This window comes from Nyctereutes procyonoides, unplaced genomic scaffold (assembly GCF_905146905.1).
Source record: "Nyctereutes procyonoides isolate TBG_1078 unplaced genomic scaffold, NYPRO_anot_genome, whole genome shotgun sequence".
NCBI lineage: Eukaryota > Metazoa > Chordata > Mammalia > Carnivora > Canidae > Nyctereutes > Nyctereutes procyonoides.
The window spans coordinates 12039753-12062053 of record NW_026575126.1 but is presented as its reverse complement, the minus strand read 5'-3'; the positions used below and the strand labels follow the sequence as shown (position 1 = coordinate 12062053).

Here is a 22301-nt window from a genome sequence, read left to right as displayed (position 1 = left end):
CCTCAACTGGAAATGGATGAATATGAGATAAAAAAAATCAAAGCATAGCACTCATACAGAATTAGAGTAAATGATGCATAAACTTATTAAGACAGATTTTACTCAGTGGTCCATTTTTCATAGAACTCTAAATCCCTACTGAATTTCCTTTGTCATCATCATAGTCAAAAAGCTTTCTTTAGTCCAAGGAATCTTTCTATAACTAATTTTATCAAAGGCAAATATAAACAGAATTGGGAGGCAAATTCATGTCTCTAGCAAATAAAATCCTTAGAAACATGACTATGTCTACCTTTTGTCATTTTCCATAAATATCTATATTTTTTATAAATGAAAGACAGTGACTTATTTTAATCCTTTCAAACTGCCTGAGAAAATATTATCAAAGTAGAACATATGAGATGGAATGTGCTACTGTCACAATTCAGAATGAGAGTTAGCTAGAGGGTCGGCTGCACAAAGAGAGCTAATGAAGCATTAGGTTAAGACCGAGTAGTTAAACCTGTCAGATGCTTTAAGTTCAGAAGAATTTTTACTTAATATCTTTCTAAGGCCAAAAAGTTATTTACTTTTTCAATTTGTTTCAGGTCAATCTTTTGTGTTAAAAAGAAAGTCCATAATTTAGAATCTGCCTCATCAGAGTACAAATCCTCTGAACCCAGAGAATTACAAAAGACTTGATTGTAATTTGTGCACGGCATGCCCATTCTCTTACCAATAAAGCTTTCAGATGCTATTTTAGTCTGTCAGGGACCCTCACTGACAGCTAACAGGCTTTAAAAAATTATTCACTTGAAAAACACTCAGGTCGCTTGCAATTACTTACGCTTTTTCTGTTCCATAGCTCTTATAGTCAATAGCAGCCGAAACTCCAACCACTGTGGCAGGAAACAAGTAACCAGCAACATAATAATATTTCTTCCTTGAATATTCACTTTCAAAAACTTCAACCAACATCAGATAGAGCTGTACACCTTCTAGACACATCCAAGCAAAAGCGGCCAAAAAGAAAAAGTGTAGAAGTCCTGCAAATATTGGACAAGCAATCTATAAAGGAAAAGAACAAAAAACACAAAAGAGAACATATGAACACAAACAGACCACCTCAAAATGATACAATATTCACTGACCGTGCTCACTGATTGTCTTTAAAATACAACATTAGAGTAAATTACTGTTTCTTAAAAAAAATTTTTAATAGATGGAAATGAGTTCTAAACATTGCCAAATTTGAAGAGTTTAATGCTTACAGAGTATAATGGCAGGTGTGCTAGAAATTTCATCACTGTAAGACATAATTACTTTTAGTGAAATTAAGTGTAAATAAGAAACCATATATTAATTTCTCTTCTAGAATTATTCACAATTGAATCTGAATATTCTACTTAGATTATTGGCACCATACATCTTTAGAGCAATTGTTTCCAAATATATCATTTCTATTTTTTCAATAACAGAATTTAAAAATTCATTTTAATGATGAATACCCTGGCTCTAATTCCTAACTTTCCTTTCCTGTCATAGGTAGAACATTCCTAAATTCATTCTGATGCAGATGAACATAGGGTAGAGCATTAACTACTTATTAAGTACTGTTTCTAACACTGAGGCCTCATGATGATGAACAAATGCTCAGAAGATGAAGAAATGATCACTGGTCAGAATGACTATGTAAGCAAAATGAGAATGATAAAAATAGGATCTTTTCATTTTTGTATCCCCAGGACTCTTCTACTCAAATGACATGTCTTAATAACCACCCAGAAAAATGCAAATGTGTCTTGATATTGAGAAATTAGTTAACTCACAGTAATAATACCTAATGATTGCACTTTTAATTTATTACAAATTATCCTCCAATATTGCCACTGTCAACTATATTAAGTTACAAGGTCAAATACCAATATTGGCATCAAGTGTGGATTCACACCTGTTATAATAATTTTCAGAGATCCAAGGGCAATAAGCTGAAGGGGTGCTTACCATGTATTTCGTCTTGTCAATGCCTATTAGGAAAATAAATTCTGCAATGAAAAGGTTGATACAAAGGTTCTTGTGAATAGTATTGCGGTCACTCTGCAGACCACGGAAAAAGCAGAAGGTGAAGATGCATATAGCCAGGCAAACGAGGGAAATGACAATTCCCACCCAGGTGATGACTGTAAGGAGTAATTCGTGAACTCCATCTTTGTACTGAAAATAAAAATAATATGGAGAACATTAGTATTCCTGCATCAACTAAAGGGAAGATAGCTTTCATATATGTAGCTCATCTTTTAATACGAAACTCTGTGAATATTCTGACGTGTTCAAGCAGGGCCCAAAACTAAAAAGAAAATTTGATCATGTAACAGAATTCAATATTATCTTATTAACTTTTATATCCAAAGAATGACCCTGAAAGTGGAAGATTTTACCTAGAAAATAATGCAAGAGTCCAATTATTTTAAAAATAACAGCTGAAATAATTACCTACATAAACACAAACACAAATATTTATATAATAAAATAAAGGATACTCAGTTTTGATTAAAAATAAGTGGCATCTTAATGACTTTCCCGGCTAACAAAAAAAAAAATTTAAGTTTTCATTTTCTCCTTGAGTTTTAACATTTATTTACATACTAAGAGTCAAATACACAATAGATCTGAGAGTTTTCATGCTATATTTCTTAAAATATTTTTTATCTTCTGGCTATCATTTTCTTAACCACAGTAAGGAATATGAAGAAACATTCTAGAAGCTATCCTCACCTTTCAAAATATGCAGTTTTAGCAGTGTGCAAAGTTGTTAAGAAAACTTAAAACAAAAGCTGTAAAACAAGACTCAAACATTCAAGATGGGGAGGATGGGTTAAACTTTAGAGCCTCATTCTCTTTTGTAGGACCTACTACTATTCATTTTTAAAATCCCTGACTGCCTCTGCCCAACACCTGCCCACAGGAGAAAAACTTAGAATGAGTCTGTAAAGCACATGATTTTGAGAAGTAACAATAAATATAGTATCAAGACTTCCTAAAATATATGGACAGTGTAGAAACAATTAGAAATCCACACTACTTTGTTTTCTTTTTAGTTCCGAGAAGCACCCAAAGAAGGGACTATTATACAAGCTGTTTTGAATCTCTGAGGTTTTTCTCTGCTACTAATTAGAAGTGCAAATACTTACTGCAATTTCCCTGTGGGCCATGAGAATTGCAAAATTGGTTAGGTGGCTGCATGCACACGTTGTACGAGTTTTATTAGTGTCAACCAGCTTGCAGCCCTGGGTAGACCAATATCCCATCATAGTTCTTTCTGAGTAGTTCCAGAAGGAGCAGTTTGCATTGAAATAATTGTCAGGCTGGGAAATAAAATGACAAGATAAAATTAGGATTTTACACTCTAAGATGGCAATAGCAATTGTTTAATATGTGTAAAAGGTAATTTAGATTAAACTTTGCATGTTTCGGACTATAAAGTTTTTCATCAGCAAAATTGTAGACTATGTTATACAAAGCAGATATCTAACTTAAAAGGGGTTTTATAGTCCGAAACACTCTAAAGTGTACTCTAAATTACCAAAGACCCATTTTACACAATTACAATTTCCATCTTATGATTTTACATACTGATGGTACATAGGAATCATTTTTTTTTCTTTTCTGACAAAATTAGACCCATGAATTTGTTTGTTCTGAGAAAATTCTATGAGGACCAAGTTTTTAAAAATCAATCTGGGGCCCATTTTTACTCTAAGTGACATGTTAGTGATGTGAAGATTTTTAAGAGAGTGAACCAACTGCAATAGGTATAAGAGAATGGCTGCACAAATTTATTTTTCTTTGCCAATTCTGGAGATCCACTCGGCTATCTGTGGGCACTTTTTCACTCTGCTTATAACAGAAACCAAAATTCTGCAGACAAGTTTCCAACACAGTGAGTGTATGATTTAACTACCAACTTCATTCTAAGGCACAGCAGATGAACCACATCTCTTTAAGCCTACATTTTTAAAAACCCAATGCTTGATAACAATTGTGTCACATACGATCAGTAAAATCAAAAAGAACAAAAACAAAGGTCTGCCACACTTTTTAAAAAAGGCAGAGTTCTAACAGTTAATACTTGGCTATCCTGCTGTTAAGGTAAGAGTTAATTTTCATTCCAAAACAAATTACAGTCATTTACATTTTCCTGTTGATTACTGAATTAGCTTTCATTAAGAATACACTTAAGTTCTAATAATCACTGAACCAGGCTCATTTAATTTTATGTTCACAGACTTAAATAAACTTATGTCTCTGACCTAGTCCAACATTTGAAATTCAAATGTAAAGGTCTTTTCTTTCCTCTCTGCCATCTCCTCATTCCCTCTCTCCCCATCCTCAGCGTGCCAGGTTTTGCTTTCCTTCCTCACTGGTTTTATAACCTTCCACTACTTCATTAGCATATATAACTTACATCAATGTGTGGCAGGGTAAAAAGCACAGGATCTGTCAAGTATACTCGGCTGGATTCTTTATTGATTGAAACTGAAATGACGTGGGAATTCACTGCAATGGTGCTATTCCGACCAATAAAGTCAGCACCCAGTTTTATAGTTGCATTTTCTGTACTAAGAAACTGTCCCAAACTCCGGTAAATGATGAACACCAACTTTGCAAGCCCTAGGATGGTAAAAATAATCACATGTCTTTACAGGAAATATGCTTAAGAATAAACAATGTACATTCAAATAAGAATAAAAGGGAAAAAAATCCTTGTGGACTCTTTATTTAGATTAAGTTTCTTGGGAAAGAGTAAAGCGTTATTTTAAATCTGCTTTTAAATGATAGGCAGTATTGTTATATTAGGAGTCAAATATTCAGCATTTTAGGATTAATAGATTTAAATGAAACAAAAAGAAAAACCTATTTTTTAAAAGACTCTGCTCCATCTTACCATTCCTGCTGTTCTGTTTGACAGTATTTGCAGAAAGTTGGATTGAACTGCCAGCTCCTTTGATGCCCAGAGGAAATTTAAAGTCTTGGACCTGTCCTTCTGTACTGAGTACTGCAACTTCCAGAACTGGATGAGGCAAAGAATAAGAGGGAGGAAAAAAGGGCATTCTTTAAACTACAAAGAGGCAAATAATAATTGCATGAAAACCACTGCCTTTTTCTCCTCTACAAATTTGACTGTTTCTTTCAACAAAATCATGAACAAACTAAATTACTCTGGGAGGTCTTAAACCTTGACTACTCTAAAATAGTTTCATATAATAATCTTAATATTTTTTCATAGTTTTGTATCTTTTGTAATCAACTAATTCCACAGTTTAACCCTATGAATATGAAGACAGCATGAATTGGAAACACGTAACTTTCAAAGTTTCATTTATATCATTAAAATACACAAACATATTCAAAATGATTTTTTTGGCTTTTTACATTAAATAACTTTTCAATGAATATTCCTTGACAATGGCAAAATGAAATATGAAGTATAAATTTGAATGCCTCGATTGCATGTATGTATTTCTTTCTTTGTATATGATACATTTTAATTGATACTGAGACTACATAGCTCAATGTTACAATACTTGGTTTTATCTGATTTCTAAATATGGTGAGACTGGTGTAGCATGTTTATGAAAAAATGTCTGGCATTATTTAAAACTTCCCATTAATTCTCACTAATAACTATTAATATTTATATATTTCAGTAGGACAAAATAGGCCCTGTGTGCCAAATCTGGCCTGCCATCTCGTTTTGTAAATAAACTTTTAAAATACATCCATGAAAGGCTCCTAGGCCTATTGTCTATGGCTGCTTGGTGCTACACAATGTCAGTTAAGTATCTGCAACCTAGACCACGTGATCTAGTTGCCAAGAATATATAATATTTGGGCCTTTATAGTAAAAGTTTACTAACCACTGTAATTTACTCCAAAGTTCAAAAATTCACGGAAAGGGAAACAAGTTGACACATAACACTAAGGACATTTACCTAATCAACAAGACCAATGTTGCTAAACTTTGTTTCAAATATATATATATATAATAATAGTCATAAACATGTCTATTGTAATTCCAATAAAGTTGTAATACTTTCCATCAATATTCATCTATTTTTAAAAAGAATGGAAAAGTATTATTGTTTCTACCAAAGTCAATTATTTTATACTAGTAATCAGAATATGTCATTTTATTGTTGAAATGAGAGGAATTATATACAAAACTCATTAGTTTCATATAATTAGAATTTTTAAAAGTAACAAATACTTTTTTTTTAAAGTAACAAATACTTTTAAAATAATTCAATAAATAACAGTCTGTACATTTTTCTCTGAATTTCACTCTCCTGGTGTACATTCTTGTATAGCTATTTCTATACCTAGACAAATATATGTATATATGTTTGTACATATACAGGGATATGATGAATTCACCCACCCTCTTTTTACAAATATGGGCTTATATCAATCATTACAGTAACTTTTGGATAATAATTTATTCTTTTTAATCTTTCACAAATTTGTTCTGTAAAGTACAAATAGATTTAGTTGTAAATATGGAATCATAACATTGGAAGATTTTAAAAGCTATTGGACCACACATCAAGCATCTGAAGTACAAGTTTATAATAAGAGTCATATAAATCTTAGAGTTCTATAAACTGCAGAAGCTGGTTAAAATATTTATTTTATTGGTCTTTGCTTAGGAAGGATTAAGCAGGTGGCTAAGGTGATCTCCTCTCTTCATATCAGGTTCCATGCATGTGGGAAGGAGGAAAAGTGGAGGAAGAAGAGAGAAAAATATAACTTAATGTATGCCTCACTCTTTTTACACTGAAAGAGACTCTCAATTATTAAATTTTCATCCCCCCTCCCCCAATTATTAACTTTTCTTAAAGCAAGACAGAAGACAGGGTGAAAGACTGAAATCCTTTGAGTTTTCATGAAAAGTTTCAAATATAGGCATACATGTACAAAGAGTTAATTTCTTTTTAAAGATTTTGTTTATTTGAGAAAGAGAGAGAGAGAGAGAAAGAAAGAGCATTAGACCGCTAAGGGCAGAAGGAGAGGGAGAAGCAGACTCCCTACTGAGCAGGGAGCCCCATGCAGGGCTGGATCCCAGGACTCTGAGATCATGACCTGAGCCAAATGCAGATGCTTAACTACTTAACTGAGCCACCCATGTGCCCCCAAAGAGTTAATTTCATTCAACAAATATTTACTTATCAAATGTTAACTTCATTCAACATATGTTTAAAAATCACATCCATAGCAAAACAATTAATAATCTGAATTTTAAAAGAATCATTAATACAGACCTTTGTAGAGAATCATCAGTTTAATCTTAATAAATTTATAACAACAAATGAATAAACTTAAAAACAGACAAAAAGAAAAACTTCCCCAAAACAAAAAAAACTGACTAAAATAAATTAAAGCCCTAATAGTTTATGACCATTAAAGAAAATAAGCTGGGATGCCTGGCTGGCTCAGTGATTGAGCATCTACCTTTGGCTCCAGGTGTGACTCAGGGTCCTGGGATCGAGTCCCACATCGGGTTCCCCACAGGCAGCCTGCTTCCTCCCTCTGCCTATGTCTCTACCTCTCTCTATGTCTCTCTCATGTATAAATAAAATCTTAAAAGAAAAAAAAAGCCAATAGCCAAATATATACTGAATCTTGAAAAAAACTGCTCTAGAATAGAGTGCTTTTCAACTCATTTCATAAGACTTGTATAATCTTGATGCATAAAACAGCACAAGGGAAGAAATGACAGGGTATTCTTTTATTAAAAGGATAAAAAATATTTAATAAATTATACATACACTTTAAGTATAATATCTTTTTTTTAAGTATAATATCTTGAAAAAAGTGAGTGTAACTCAAAAGGGCATTAGAAAATATACTAATGTAATTCACCAAACTAAGAAGTAAAGACAAAACATTGTTAACCAAAAGAATTCAACAAATTCCAACACCCATTCAATTAAAAAAAATACTTCACAAAATAATAAAATAAAAGAAAGAATCCTTGCCCAGGTAAAGGTTTTGAAATCAGATAAAGTTTATCTATCTAAACCTACAGGCAAACAATGGTGAAAAACTCAAGAAGCATTCTTTTTAAGGTCAGGATGATTCCTATTAGGTATTTTATTTATTAGAATTGTATTAAAAGACCTAGCTAATGCAGTAATTCAAGAAAAAAGGTGTAGAGGTGCCTGAGTGGCTCAGTTGGTTAAGTGTCTGCCTTTGGCTCAGGTCATAATCTCAGGGTCCTGGGATGGAGCCTCACATCTGGCTCCTTGCTCAGTGGGGAGTCTGCTTCTCCATTTGTCCCTCCCCCCACTCATGCTCTCTCGTTCACTCTTTGTCAAATACACAAAATCTTTAAAGAGAAAAAAGAAAAAAAGAGAAAAGGTGTAAAGACAAGAAAAAAAGCAAATTGTTATCATTCACAGAAGATATAATTAACTACATAGTAATTTTGAGAGAGATTCTATACATGATTTGAAGTAAAAGAATGTAGCAAGGGTGCAATCAGCAAAATCAACTGTGATCCTCGACACTGAGCAACAATTAGAATATGTAATTTTAAAAAAGATACTATTTACAATAAAAACAAATATTGCAAGTTATCTAAAAATGAGTCTGATTTTTAAAAGTACGAGATATTAATGGGGAAAATACAGAATTTTATTAGAAGGCCTCACAACAAATGGAGAATTATACAAGATCTTATTTGGGAGACTTCAACAGGCAAATAAATCTGTGACACTTCTTTCAAAATCGATCTATAAACTCAGCCTAATTCTTCTTTTTAAATAGATTTTATTTTTTCAAAATTTTATTTAAATTCCAGTTCATTAACATACAGTGTAATATTGGTTTCAGGAGTGATTCATCACTTACATACAACATCCAGTGCTCATCACAAGTGCCCTCTGTAATACCCATCATCCAGTTAACCCATCCTCCACCCACTGCTCCTCCAGCAACCCTCCAGTTTGTTCTCTAGAGTCTTATGGTTTGCTTCCCTCTCTTCTGTCTAATTCTAATAAAAATTCCAACAAGACGTTTTGGGGGGGGAAATGATTTTTTGAGTTTGTGGAACTTGGCAACTGAGTTTTAAATTCAGATGGAAAAGACATGCCAAAATCAGGTAATTCCTCCAGGAGGAGAAATGAAAGAAATCATCAGATATTAATACTATTAAAACAAAAACAAAAGAAGCAATGATAACACACTTCTAACATGTACAGAAACATAAAGATATCATTACAAAGCACCGGGGGAAGGAATGAATTATGAACTAAAAGTACTGAAACAATATATTATCTATATTATCAAAACAACAACAACAACAACAACCCCAGAACACAAAAACCAAATTAGTTTCTTCCTTCATAACCATAAACGAAAATCATTTCCAGGTAAATTAAAACATAATTGTAAAAAGGCAAAGTTTTATCATTTCTAAAGTTACAGGATAACTGCAAAGTAGAGCAAATTTTCTTAAGGAGAGCAAAAAGGAAAGTATTTCTTAATCAAGATACCAAAAGCAACTACCCTAAGAGAATAGACTGATAAATTTGACTTCATTATTCTGTAAAACAAAAGATACCATAAAAAAGGAAAAAAAGAGAAGGCATAAAAAGAAAAAGTGTTTTCAAACTATATAGCCTACAAAGAGCATCCAAATGCATTAACTACAGAGAAATAGATGCACAGGTAAAAGTGAAGAACAAATTCACAAGAGAGAAATCTACAATACCCAATAAAGGCATGAAGTAATGTGAGAACTGCAAATTAAAACAATAATGTGATCAATTCAAACCCACTAGAATGGTAACATTTATGTCAATAACAAAGTGTTATTTAGCAAAAAGATTGATGGGGAGAGAATAATGGTGTTAACAGGTGAGAATATAAGTTGGTAAACAATATTAGAAAACAACTTGGCAGTATTTAATGAAGTTGGAGAATGGGCACGCTCAATCACTCAAAAATTCTATTTCTAGGTGTGTGTGTCCATGTATGCCTAGACAGGCACAAGGGCATACCAAAACATCCACTGTTTCCTTATTATTGGCAAAAAAGCATAAACCACTAAAATACCTATCATTGTGATGATATCTTAGCTCAATGTCATCACATCAATAATTGTGATGTATCTTAGCTCGAATAAATGAATAAACTAGCGATGCACATATTAACATGCATAAGTATGAAAAACATAATGGCAAGAGACAATTATACAGCTACATTGATAGTGTGAAATCATTGATGCTACGGGCGCCTGGTGGCTCAGTCAGTTAAGTATCTGCCTTCAGCTCAGGTCATGACCCTAGGGTTTTGGGGTTGGGTCCTGCATCCTCGGCAGGGGGCCTGCTTCTCCCTCTCCCTCTGCCCCTACCCCTGCTTATGCTTGCTCTGTCTCTCAAATAAATGAATAACATCTTAAAAATTTAAAAAAAAATCATTAATGTTAAAAACACTAAAAGTAACTGTTAAATATACGTACTTGTAGAGCAAAATTAGAATAAAAAAAGCTCACTAACATTAGCAAACAAATTATGGATGATGCTTACATCCTTCTTGATCTGATCAAGAAGGAGGGGATCCAGAGGGGTTACGCATTATCAGTAACTATTTTTCCCAAATGTGAAGCAAATATGGTACAATACTAAGAAGTGGTTCAGCTGGGTGACTGGAATACAGGTATTTATGATATTCTCTGTACCTACATATTCTGTATGCTTGAAATAATATATGCCTTGTTCAATAGATTTCCTGACACTAAACACACTTCATTCATAGGAAAGCCTTGCTCACAACCAATGCTGCAGATAGGATTTTAATATATTTTTCTGTCCTTATATTTTTTCAAATTCATTACCAAGTAGTGGTTGCAATGAGAGGAAAGGGGATGAAAAGATAACATATAGGAAAAACTATGATCCTGGGTACAAACAATACGGAGTGAATTAAAGATGACAGTTTGCACAGCCAAAGCCAAGCCTCAATGGTGATGCAGCTTGAAGCAGTATAAACCTTTGCTGTTGTGAGCTTCTGTGACTTTGGAGGTTCTGTTACCACAATATATTTAAGCCTAAATTGACAATCATTTTGGCTGCTAAGCCCACTAGGAAAATAAATGATAGGGAATTTTATAATGGATGGATTAGGCTGATAATACCTGAACCACCTAATCAATCATAAGATCACAAAGAAAGACAATCTAACATGTGCCTCTTTTATAGGATGCAATAGAAAGTTCTTGGGAGAAAACAAAACAAACACACTTAAACCTGACCTAATCAAGCCTCTAGATCCAATTACAGTATATATCAATCATGTAAGATGATATAGCGGGGGAAATAAAAAGCCAAATCCAGAATTTGGGAAATTTCACAGTACAAACCATCTGCTCAATTTCTTAAAAAAAAAAAAAGAAAGGAAAAAGTTTTTAAAAAGATAGAAATGACTCATACAATGTATCAAATGCACCACATGGACTTCTTTGTATCCTGATCAAAACAAATTAACAAAGCTTACCAAATTTACAAAAAATGAAATAAATGTAAACATACTTTTGTTATCTTTTGAATCTATTTTAGTTAATTCTTAAAAGTGTGAAAATGACATGTGTTTTTTTAAAAGCATGGAATGCATATTAAAGTATCTACAGTAATAATATGATGCTAAAATTTGCTTAAAAATACAATGGTGAGGGCAGCCCAGGTGGCTCAGCGGTTTAGTGCTGCCTTCAGTCCGGGGTGTGATCCTGGAGACCTGGAATCAAGTCCAACGTCGGGCTCCTTGCATGGAGCCTGCTTCTCCCTCTGCCTGTGTCTCTGCCTCTCCCTGTGTGTGTGTGTCTCATGAATAAATAAATAAAATCTCAAAAAAAAAAATGGTGAGTGAAATAGGAGTAACTAGATGTTGAAGGTGAGTAATTTTTTATCAACATGAAAAACTTCCGCTCCTTTTAAGATATCATTAAGAAAAAAAATAAAGGGGATCCCTGGGTGGCTCAGCAGTTTAGCGCCTGCCTTTGGCCCAAGGCGTGATCCTGGAGCACGGGATCGAATCCCGCATCGGGCTCCCAGCATGGAGCCTGCTTCTCCCTCCTCCTGTGTCTCTGACTCTCTCTCTCTGTGTGTGTCTATCATAAATAAACAAATAAACAGGTAAATAAATAAATAAATGAATAAATCTTTAAAAAAAATAAAGAAAAGACACACTGAGAAAAAGGGTTCACAGTACATTTATCCAGCAAAAGACTTTTATAAGGAATATACTCAGAATCTTCATAACTCATTATTATAAAAAGAAAAACAGCCCAATTAAAAATGGGCAAAATATATGGACACTTCCCAAAAAGAAATATGAATGGCCCATAAGCCTGTAAGACTTGACACGTTATCAGTAATAAACAACTTAGTGATTATACAAATGCAAAATAGAACCAAAATGAGATGACACTACAAACCACTCAAATGGCTGAAATTAAAAAGGACAATCCTAGATATTAGTTGAGGATGTGCAGTAACTGGAGGTTTCACAGCAGTTTCCTAACTGTAATAATACAGACACTTGGGAAAATGACAGCTTTACAAATAACAGTGAAGGGGGAGCCTTGGTGGTTCAGCCAGTTAAGTGTCTGCTTTTGGCTCAAGGTTATTATCCTTGGGTCCTGGTATCAAGCCCCATGTCGGGCTCCCTACTCAGTAGGGTGTCTGCTTCTGTCTCTCCCTCTGCCTGCTGCTCCTCCTGCTTGTGCTCTCTCTCTCCCTCTCTGTCAAATAAATAAAATCTTGTAAAAAAACAAGTAACAGTGAAAAAGTGGGGACGATGTAAATGCCTAATGAAAGAGTAAAAATACAAACAGTGGTGTTTCCTTATAATGGAATACTACTCAGCAACAAAAAGGATTAAACTACAGATGCTCCCACCAACACAGGTGAATCTCAAGAACATGCAAGATCAAAAAGAGCACACAGTGTATGATGCCATTCAACTAAAGGTCCAGAAAAGGCAAGACTAAATTACTAGAAGAGAGAACAGATCGGTGGACAGCTGGGGGCTACGAGAAGATCTACTGCAAGAGAATAAAGGGCCCTTCTGAGGTAACAGAATGATGATCATGCTGTTGGTCACATGAGTATGCGTTTCTCAAAACTCATCAACTGTACACTTAAATAGCTCAATGTATTGTATATAAATTATATCTTCAAGTTAACTTAAAAAGGCTATAATCAGGGGTTCATGGGTGGGGTTCATTTGGTTAAGCATCTGCCTTCGGCTCAGGTCATGATCCCCAGAGTCCTAGGAATGAGCCCCACATTTGGCTCCCTGCTCAGTGGGAAGTCTGCTCCTCCCTCTCCTGCTCCCCTTGCTTGTGCTCTCTCTGTCAAATAAATAAATAAAACACTGAAGTGTAAATCAAATTGTCTTAATAACCTAAGATTTTGTGGCCATGCCCTGAATTTAGGTTAAGAGCTTCAGGAAAGTGAGGATATAAAGGAATAATAGGCTATTTTAGTCCTCGTGTCAAAAAAAAAAAAAAAAAAAAAAAAAAAAAAAAAAAGCTACAACTCTTAGGAAAAAGGTAAATCCTTTCCTCATCCTAAATCGTGGATAATATTTTCCACAAAATTCTTTGTATTTCAGAAACAAACAAAAAGGGCATAACTATGCTAGAAAATGTAAAATACCTTTCATCTGATTATTCTTGGGTAGTCTACATGCATATGGTAAGGTAAGGACATTATTTTTGAGAAGATAGTAAAATGTGTACTACATTCTATAAGAATCTTTACCCACAATATTATTTTTTAATATTTTAAAATTTTTAAAGATTTTTAAAATTTTTTTAAGTAATCTCTACACTCAACATGGAGCTCAAACTCACAATCCTGAGATCAAAAGTAACAACAAGCTCTTAAGAGCTTGTTAGATCACCTAGCCAGGCGCTCCATCTTTTTTTAGTGAAAATTTAAAAAGTATATAGTATGAAGATTAATCGTTTAGAATTCTGAAAAACAGGTATTAGAAAAAATATATTCCTGGACATTTACATTTTCAGACTGTCTCAAACTGGCATAGAAATATCTCAGATAGCTAATAATAGTGTGTCCTGTATATGTGAAGCTGTCATATAGCATGTCACCCTGGTCCATCAAATATTCTTGCACACTTTGAGAGGGTACAGGAGGGAGATAATAGGTGTGTCTTTTTTAATAGCCATTGGAAGATCTTAAACAAATGTAGGTCATAACATGCCACTTACACTCTTATTCTTACAGGTACACTGCTGAGAAAATTTAAGAAGAATTGTTCAAAGCACAATTCTAAGAATTTTGTGAGACTAACAAATAAATTAACTAAAAATAATGAAAGCTTTATACAGAATCAGGGAGCTTTATTCATTTTTGCCTCACTACCAAAGCTCTGACAGAGCATCATTTTCCCTATGACCTGAATCCCAGATCATGGCCAGCCAAATTACATAACTTGACTTCATTTAATTTGGAGTTACTGAGTTATTTATCATCCCCAAAGCTCACAGTACATAAAAACATGATTTTAGTAATACTTCATTTTTTCCTAAAAATTCAGTCATTTAAAATAAACTTACAAGTTTTTAAATTTATAAACTTAAAAGTTTTCAATTCAGTTATAAACTGATTCTACTATATACCTTTCTTTTGTGCATTTTAAAATACAAAGTCCCATGATTTAAGCAGGCATAATTAGGCAATTAGATATGGCATCCCACAGAGCAATATCTCATTCAGTATCTGTTGCACCAATGCAAGATTTTGGTGAAAGAGTTGTCTGTGTTCCCTTCTGGCTTTTATCTATTTTTTTTTTTTAACATTAATGCTTGGGAAACTTTTTTACTTTACTAAGAGATACTACAAATCTCATCTGAGTTCAACTTCTCTGAATAACCAACAATTCTAAATCAGTCAAGCCTAAATGAATATAATTTTACTGTACTTACTGTATTTTTTCAAATATCATCAAAAGTGAATTATAACTTCTCATGGCCAGCATTTAAATTCTAAATTGTGCTTCAAAACTATCTGCAGCTATTTTGCAATCTATGAAGCATGTATAGTCTGCACTATAGGAGATGTAGTTTGCTGACCACATTTTCACCTGAAAGCAGTTGTGTTGAGTATAAACATTTGGCTCAAATTCTGTGTGCCTAAAATATTTGACTGGGAGAACACATTCCAGAAAGTAATTTAAATTCATTAGGAACATATTATATAAAATGGAAAAGCATTTGCCACAGTTCCATAGCAAGCACTTTCATTACTTACGCAATCCATATTCTGGCATTTAAGTACTCTAAGCCTCTTTTCTTTAATGATTTTTCAGTTGGAAAAAAAAAACTTACATAAAACCAACTTTTAAAAGATATAGACAGATTCGGCTTTCGCATTAATTTTATGAAGTGTGATCAATAATAATTTGACAAAAGAGAAGTTGGCTCTGGGAAATAACAGATTCAGAAGGGAAGCATCATTCTCTTAAACATGTATCTTCTAAATCATGATTAAACCTGACAATATGTTCACTTACCAATATTTTCTGTAGGCATTGAGACCCTGGTTGGTTCTACAAGATTGTCAGCCAGGACAAAAGCTCCTTCTTCCAATGTATCAAGCAACATTGTTGCCGTATGCGCTTGTTCAGAAGAATTCATGTGTTTCCATGATTCCAGAGCTTCAGGCCTCAGAAGATTGTCCACTGTGTCCACAATTGCCTGCATCCATTAGAAAACTACCATTAGTTTTGACTGCTTCTAGTACCAAGGTGATTTTTAATCACTGACTAGTGACAATTGTAAAATTTATCTGTCATGATAAATGATACTCTTACTTCAAGTTGGAAGAACACCTGAACAATATATACCTGGCCAACTTGAAACATATCCTACCATTTCAAAATAAAACTAAAGATTAGTAGACTGCTATTTGATTATAAAGGGTATTAAATGTGAAGAGATGACTTGTTTATACTTATCTAACAATATCTCCTTTGTCAAGAAGTACAACCAATGTCAGCTCTTAACATGGATCACTCCTACTTATAACCTCAGGATTTAAATGTTCTAGATAGAAAACACTGATGTCTCTGGAATAGGCTGATATTTATGCTTTAAAGTTAAACCATACTGTTTTATGGAACCTGAACTAGAATAATAACTAAAATTGTGTCTTATAACATTGCCTGCTTATACCACTGGGAATAAGCCAAGATGATTTCACAGTTTATATATTATCGGCTCTTCCAATTCCCCGTCCAGCTAGAAAACACTTGAGAGTATATCTTAGTTCTTAAACAATGATTTATTTGTAAAAGAATCAAGAGATCAAAACACTGAAACCTACACTAACGATTTAATGAAAATTTTTAATGAAATAATTTAAGTAGAATAAAATCTTCACAAATGTCCAAGTTGTGCATGTTCATATTTGTAGGCTTAGTTTATTACGAGGCAAAGTAACATTAAATTAAAAAATATAACCTAGTCAGTTAAGCAATTGAAAGCAGGCTTTTGTACGGATACTTACAATAGCTATTCACTGACTACGGCTTGGACAGATGAAGTCACTAAGTTTATTTACTCTATCCCATTTACCTAGTCATAATATGTCATTAAGACCATGTATAAATTGTTTTGATCTATTGGTAATCACTGAGGGAAAAGAACATACACTGTGCAAAGAACAACAACAAAAATTGCTAGTTTGAGGTACGATATTGAAATAAGCAGGGGGAAAAGTTGTTTGAAGCTATTGTCAGAGTAAGATTAATTAGCTTAATCCATCTTAATATCCTCGTTCTGTCTGCCTTGTGAGCCACCACGACCTTCCTGGCAGGTGGAAGATACTTCCAAGTGGCGTTAAAGGCTTTTTTCCCTCTCTAATGGGAGATAGAATAGTCAAAATGCTCACAGTGATACTGCTGCAGCCATTAACTAGAGTGGAACAGAAATTGGTCTGCTGAGGCCAGATTCATTAGTCACCAAGAAATACAGACTGGAGCCTCTAATCTAAGTTACAAATGAATCCTCTGTCACAAAGTGGGAACTCGCTTCATTTGCATAGTGTAAGTCAGCTTCTGATTTGTAATTTAAGGAGTTTTATTAGTCTTATCTGAGCAGAGAGGCTCATTTGAGAGATACTGAAAATGACACTGGTCAGAAATTAAGGTCATGCTGAAACGTACAACATATACACATAATTCTCTGATGACATGCTTTTTATTAATTTGAAACACTCCTTATTTATTACCATTTGTACTTTTCTAGTGGAATCAAAAACGATCATTAGCCTAATCATATGCCTTAAGTAGTCTCTCCCTGCCAAAGGAAAAAAGCTATTCTTTTCCCACTGAGATATATGTCCTGGGCAACATACCAATTATTACATTTCACACATTCACTAATACCTTAAAGGTGAAATGAAAATTTCAATATGACAAATTCTATATACTTCAGCAGTTATTTCTTTGCCCCCATTAAACAGGCTAAAAAGGACATTCAGAATATTACTACCTAAAAACAGACTTTCCCACCATCTATTCTTGTAAAGTTCTCAGGTCCAACAATGTCTATTAAGAACTAGTGACTTGCCATTCTTTTTTATTTCTAGATCTTGCCAAGCAAAACTGGGAGTCATGGGTTTTAAGTAACCTCTCTTCTACAAAACTATAAGCTTCTTTTGTTTTGTTGTCATATGTATCTGTGTTAGTTCTTTAACGTTTGATTTACTAAGGATACAGTCCCCAGATGAGGACAATTAGGAAAAAAAAAAAACTACCCTCCCAAAAGAAACGTCTAAAATTCACACAATAAAACGAAACACAATCCAGTATTATTATTTTGATCTATCACACAGAACTAGCATGACATAGTTCCACTGTCGGCCTCAGCATGTTTCCTATTACTTGGATATACCAGGGAGAAAAACTGGCTGGAGTGAGCAAGGATTCTGAGCCAAACAGTGGCTTTCTGTTTCTATTAGCCTGATAAAAACCAACATAGCACATATATTGGTAACACTGTCACATTATTTATAATTCATTTCTAGTAACCCATCCCCATATCAACTTGATTCGAAATGACTCCTAAAATTTTCAAGACAAAGCCTATTTTATTTAAGAGTACACCACAGAGATAAGAAAGCAGTGACTTTTTCATGCACATACATTATGACTATACAGTCTTTGATATGATAAACTGCCAAGAATATATCATAGCTGTTTTACTCAAGTTATTTTTAATCCACAGAGATGACAACAGGATACAAAGAGACTATATGATTACTTTCCAATTCAGAGGATACTTCATTAAAATTCTTGTAATGTTTGGATGAATGAAAAAACAGCAAAAATTATAAAGGTAAATTATTTGCTTATTCTGAGAGTAATATACCTGAGAAGAGCCAACATTTGTACAGCTGATATGGGGCACATTATATAATTATCAAAGACTGAAATACATTGGATCATGCAGCAAGATGATAAAGCGTGGCAGGTAGCTGAAGAAGGGAGAAAGCAGGGTGACAGCACAGGAGAGATACCTTAAGGTAAGCCCTGCATGTCTTCTCTCGTTTTTGGAGCTTTTTAGTAAAAGAAAAGAAAATCAGAGGTTAGATTTTATCTGTTGAAAATGAGGAAAAAAGAAATCCTCAAAACTTAGGCTGGTGTTCCTGATCTCAGTTTATTATGCATGGTAGTCCTCTGGATTTTTTTTTTTTTTTTTTGAGTTTACAGGGACTGCCAAAACTGCATCTTTATTAAGTTCATAGCTGCATTTTCTTAAGTGTACTAATCCAAAGTATCACAATAAAACCAGAGACAAAATATGTGGTTAAAAGAGACAAAAATGTCTGCTTTTTTAACCTCAGAACACCATATTTGCCAGAGAATTTTGCTTAATATGAATCTCATATGCTTATTTAAAGTATGGTTAAAATAACTACCAAATTTTGGTCATATTAGGAAAAATTAATAGCATGAATACACTATCCTCCTAGAGAGGGAAACTTGACCTTCTCCAAAAATCTGCAATTGAAAACAATATTACAGTGGCTAACATTCTTCTTTGCGTCACAATTTTAGTACAACCGTAAGAGTTGCATGTATTAGTGTACAGAGTATGAGATGCATAACACATAATCCCACCAAGTGCAGTTAATGCATTCTTAAGTGGGAGAACTGACCACAGTCAGGCAATGATTGCCACCAACTAAAATCTCCCTCAGAGATTTTAACTTTTTATTTTTTTTCCCTTATGTTGTTCGTTTCTCAGCTATAATTCTTCCTTGGGAAAGTAACCAAATTAGAAATTCTGTTTCTAAGAATATGTCAAGGGGGCCAGAGGTTTGGCAGTCCAATGCCAGAGGAATCTTGAGCTGCCATACAAAATGTCTGATTAAATAACAGGAAATTCCTACCTACCTTGTTATAACTCCGTCCAGCGGAATCCTTTTCACTAGGTTTCAGTTCCTGCAGCTGTGCATCAAGAATGTCCACCAACTGCTCCATCAATCTCACTGAAGAACTCACATCCCCAGCAAACACCGGCCCTTTGGTATGTTTAGCCAGTTCATTGGCAAGACTAGCAGCGTTTTCTCCACTTCTGATCTGAAATGACAATTTATATTATCTCAGTATGATTCCTTGCTCTGTTTGTGGCTTTTTGTTCTTTTCTTGAGTATCTTTGTTGTGGTGAGAGAAATATTTGCAAATATGTCAAAATCTGCAACAAATTGAGACCAATAACTTTCTCTTCATTTCAGATGATTAAAGGTTCTTAGATCCTCAACATACAAAAGAAATTCTTCACCAGACATTTAAGAGAAATGAAAGGAAAAAAGAAGTAAACGAGAAATCCTTTTTAAAGTTTTTCAGATAGCTTTCTCATTTCACTGTCACCATTTTAAACTGCTGTTTAAAAATCTTATTTATTTATTCCAATGATCCAGAAATTTAAATCAGGATGTAATCAGTATGATACTGGGAGTTATTATCTACTGCTTGCTTGCATTTCAGAAAGGTAGATGAGGAAGGAGAAACTAAAATGTCATTGCATCGCATTGTAATATTAAAGTTATTAATGCCTTTTAAAGTAGTTCTTACTTATTCTATCATAATCATCTGTGATATAAACATCTGCTTGCATTCTGCGGATTCAGTTGCAAACTTAATGATATTTGATTTATTAGGCCGGTGGACTATTTGTCTTACAAACATCAAAAGAAAAGAACAAACTAAATATGAATGAAATTAAGCAAGTATCTACTCATTAAAAAGCTTAACATAGAAAACAGCATGCCCCAAAACATATGTAACTTAAATAAACAGTTTACAGACAAAACTATGCATAGCTTTTTATTTTTATACTGAACAAAGAACATTGAAGCCGGTTTTAACATACAAAGCTAAATTATTTATGTTAGACGTTAAAGCCCTTAATCACCAATGTGTATCATATTAAAAGGTTCCAACCAACCTTCTGAGCCAGCTGATTTACCCAGTGTGAGGTACAGTTGCTAAGATCGGGGCCCTTAGGGTTCCATGTTCCAGTGGAAACCATGCAGAGATAGGAGGCAGTTCCTACAACAGATGTAGAAAACAACAGTGAAATTGAAACCATTTTTCTGCATGCATTCGGGAAATCAGCTACAATGATACTACACTGCACGTTAAATTTTGAATAAACGCTAATGGAAGTGGTTGACAATAACTGACAAAAAAGTAGGGTATAATGCAGATTATAAACAATAAATATAAAGTCAGCATCGAAATATCAGACATTTACAGCAAACAAACAAAAAGCCCTTGATTTTCTTGGGATTCATCCAAAATGATACTTGTAATGAGAAAGGCAGCTGTAAGGAAACCTTGCTGGAGTCTATGGGCAAAAAATGTCAGGCTTGACCTAGGTCTTTAAAAGAGAGAGGTAGTAATTCACAGCCTGATCTTAAATAACGTTCTCAGTTCACGAGCCTTTAGGTTGCCTCCAAATGCTGCATTACCAAAGTTAACAAAAACAGTAACAAAATCAGCTATCGTAAATGGCTCTCTTTCCTCAAGATCACTTCAGTGTAATTCAGAACCTACTCATACTAAATTTAAAAATATACGTTTGGCATTTTACAAGAACTACCTCTTGTTCCCTTGGGACATGGTCGTTCAACCATCATTCCCCTTTGTGTCTGAGGCCACTTTATCCCCCTCGCGTCTAATGCTTCGCAGAATCTCTCTGGCAGGGGAAAAATATTTGTTACAGGAGGAATTTTGGTTGTAGAAACTGCTGGAGGTGGTTTTGTCCCTTTGCTTCCTTCCTGTGATCCAGCTACAGTTGTGCTCATAGGGCCTTTCTGTGAAGTACTGCTTGTGGTTGATACTGTGGTTTTGAACAGCTCAGCTGAAGAAGTTATTGTCACAGCTGTGGTAGGCACTATGGAAAAAAGATGAGTATATTAATCTCAAACACACAGTTGCACTCACATACAGGCACACGCGTGAATGTGTATATGTACACACACAGCACAAAACCCCTCCCCCATCAACTACCCCTAAAACCTAGCAACATGAGAATTAGTGAAAACACCAGTAGGTTGCAGAAAGAACACATCCCTTTATTTATCCTAGTTTATTCATATTGTTGGCTAAGGAATGGTAGTTTAGGCTTTACTATAGATTTTTCGGTATGACTCTAATTGTGTTAAGTCTACTCCTCAGTGAACTATTTGATAATACATTTTAAGTATATTTCATCATTTATCATCCAACAGAAACTGAGGGACAATTTTAAATGAAGTTTCAGTGTCTATACCAAGTATATGTTACTAAGAAACAATACAGAAACAATTTTTTATATAAATTCATACCCTACAAATAATCAAATTCGAAGTATCGATAAAAATCTGACAATTATATATAATTAGGACAATAGAAAATTTAAAGTCACCCACTCTACATCTTGCAGGAAAATAAATACTGTGACATCTTTGCACCCAGCAGCCATTCTTGCTTGAGAGATTTTTGAGCATGCCTGATTAGATCCAAACAGAAGATAAACTTGGCATGCTTGTGCTGTGTTAGTAAGCAAACATCTGAAGCTTCTTCGTCAGGCATATTTACATTTGGAAATGTAGGTAGAAAAAGCAACTAGTTCTGGTCAGGGGTTATAATGCAATCTCTTTTTTTTTAAATTTTTTTTTTTTTTAATTTTTATTTATTTATGATAGTCAGAGAGAGAGAGAGGCAGAGACATAGGCAGAGGGAGA

At 34.1% G+C, this 22301-nt stretch overlaps 1 protein-coding gene across 13 annotated transcripts in view; it reads right to left on the bottom strand.

The window, feature by feature from the left end:
- The window catches only part of ADGRL2 (adhesion G protein-coupled receptor L2), a 277269-nt gene that overhangs the window by 21540 nt on the left and 233428 nt on the right, over nucleotides 1-22301 (bottom strand). For 9 of the 13 annotated variants that reach the window (XM_055339475.1, XM_055339473.1, XM_055339482.1 and 6 more), the window contains 10 exons: nucleotides 21176-21469; nucleotides 20519-20622; nucleotides 19465-19650; nucleotides 18585-18623; nucleotides 15577-15760; nucleotides 4925-5050; nucleotides 4445-4650; nucleotides 3171-3344; nucleotides 1984-2193; nucleotides 827-1047 (listed from right to left, as the gene is read on the bottom strand). In XM_055339475.1, the coding sequence (XP_055195450.1) occupies nucleotides 827-1047; nucleotides 1984-2193; nucleotides 3171-3344; nucleotides 4445-4650; nucleotides 4925-5050; nucleotides 15577-15760; nucleotides 18585-18623; nucleotides 19465-19650; nucleotides 20519-20622; nucleotides 21176-21469 (1744 nt within the window). The remainder of the gene's footprint in view (nucleotides 1-826; nucleotides 1048-1983; nucleotides 2194-3170; nucleotides 3345-4444; nucleotides 4651-4924; nucleotides 5051-15576; nucleotides 15761-18584; nucleotides 18624-19464; nucleotides 19651-20518; nucleotides 20623-21175; nucleotides 21470-22301) is intronic. The other 4 variants (XM_055339478.1, XM_055339480.1, XM_055339484.1 and 1 more) reach the window with 1 other exon arrangement.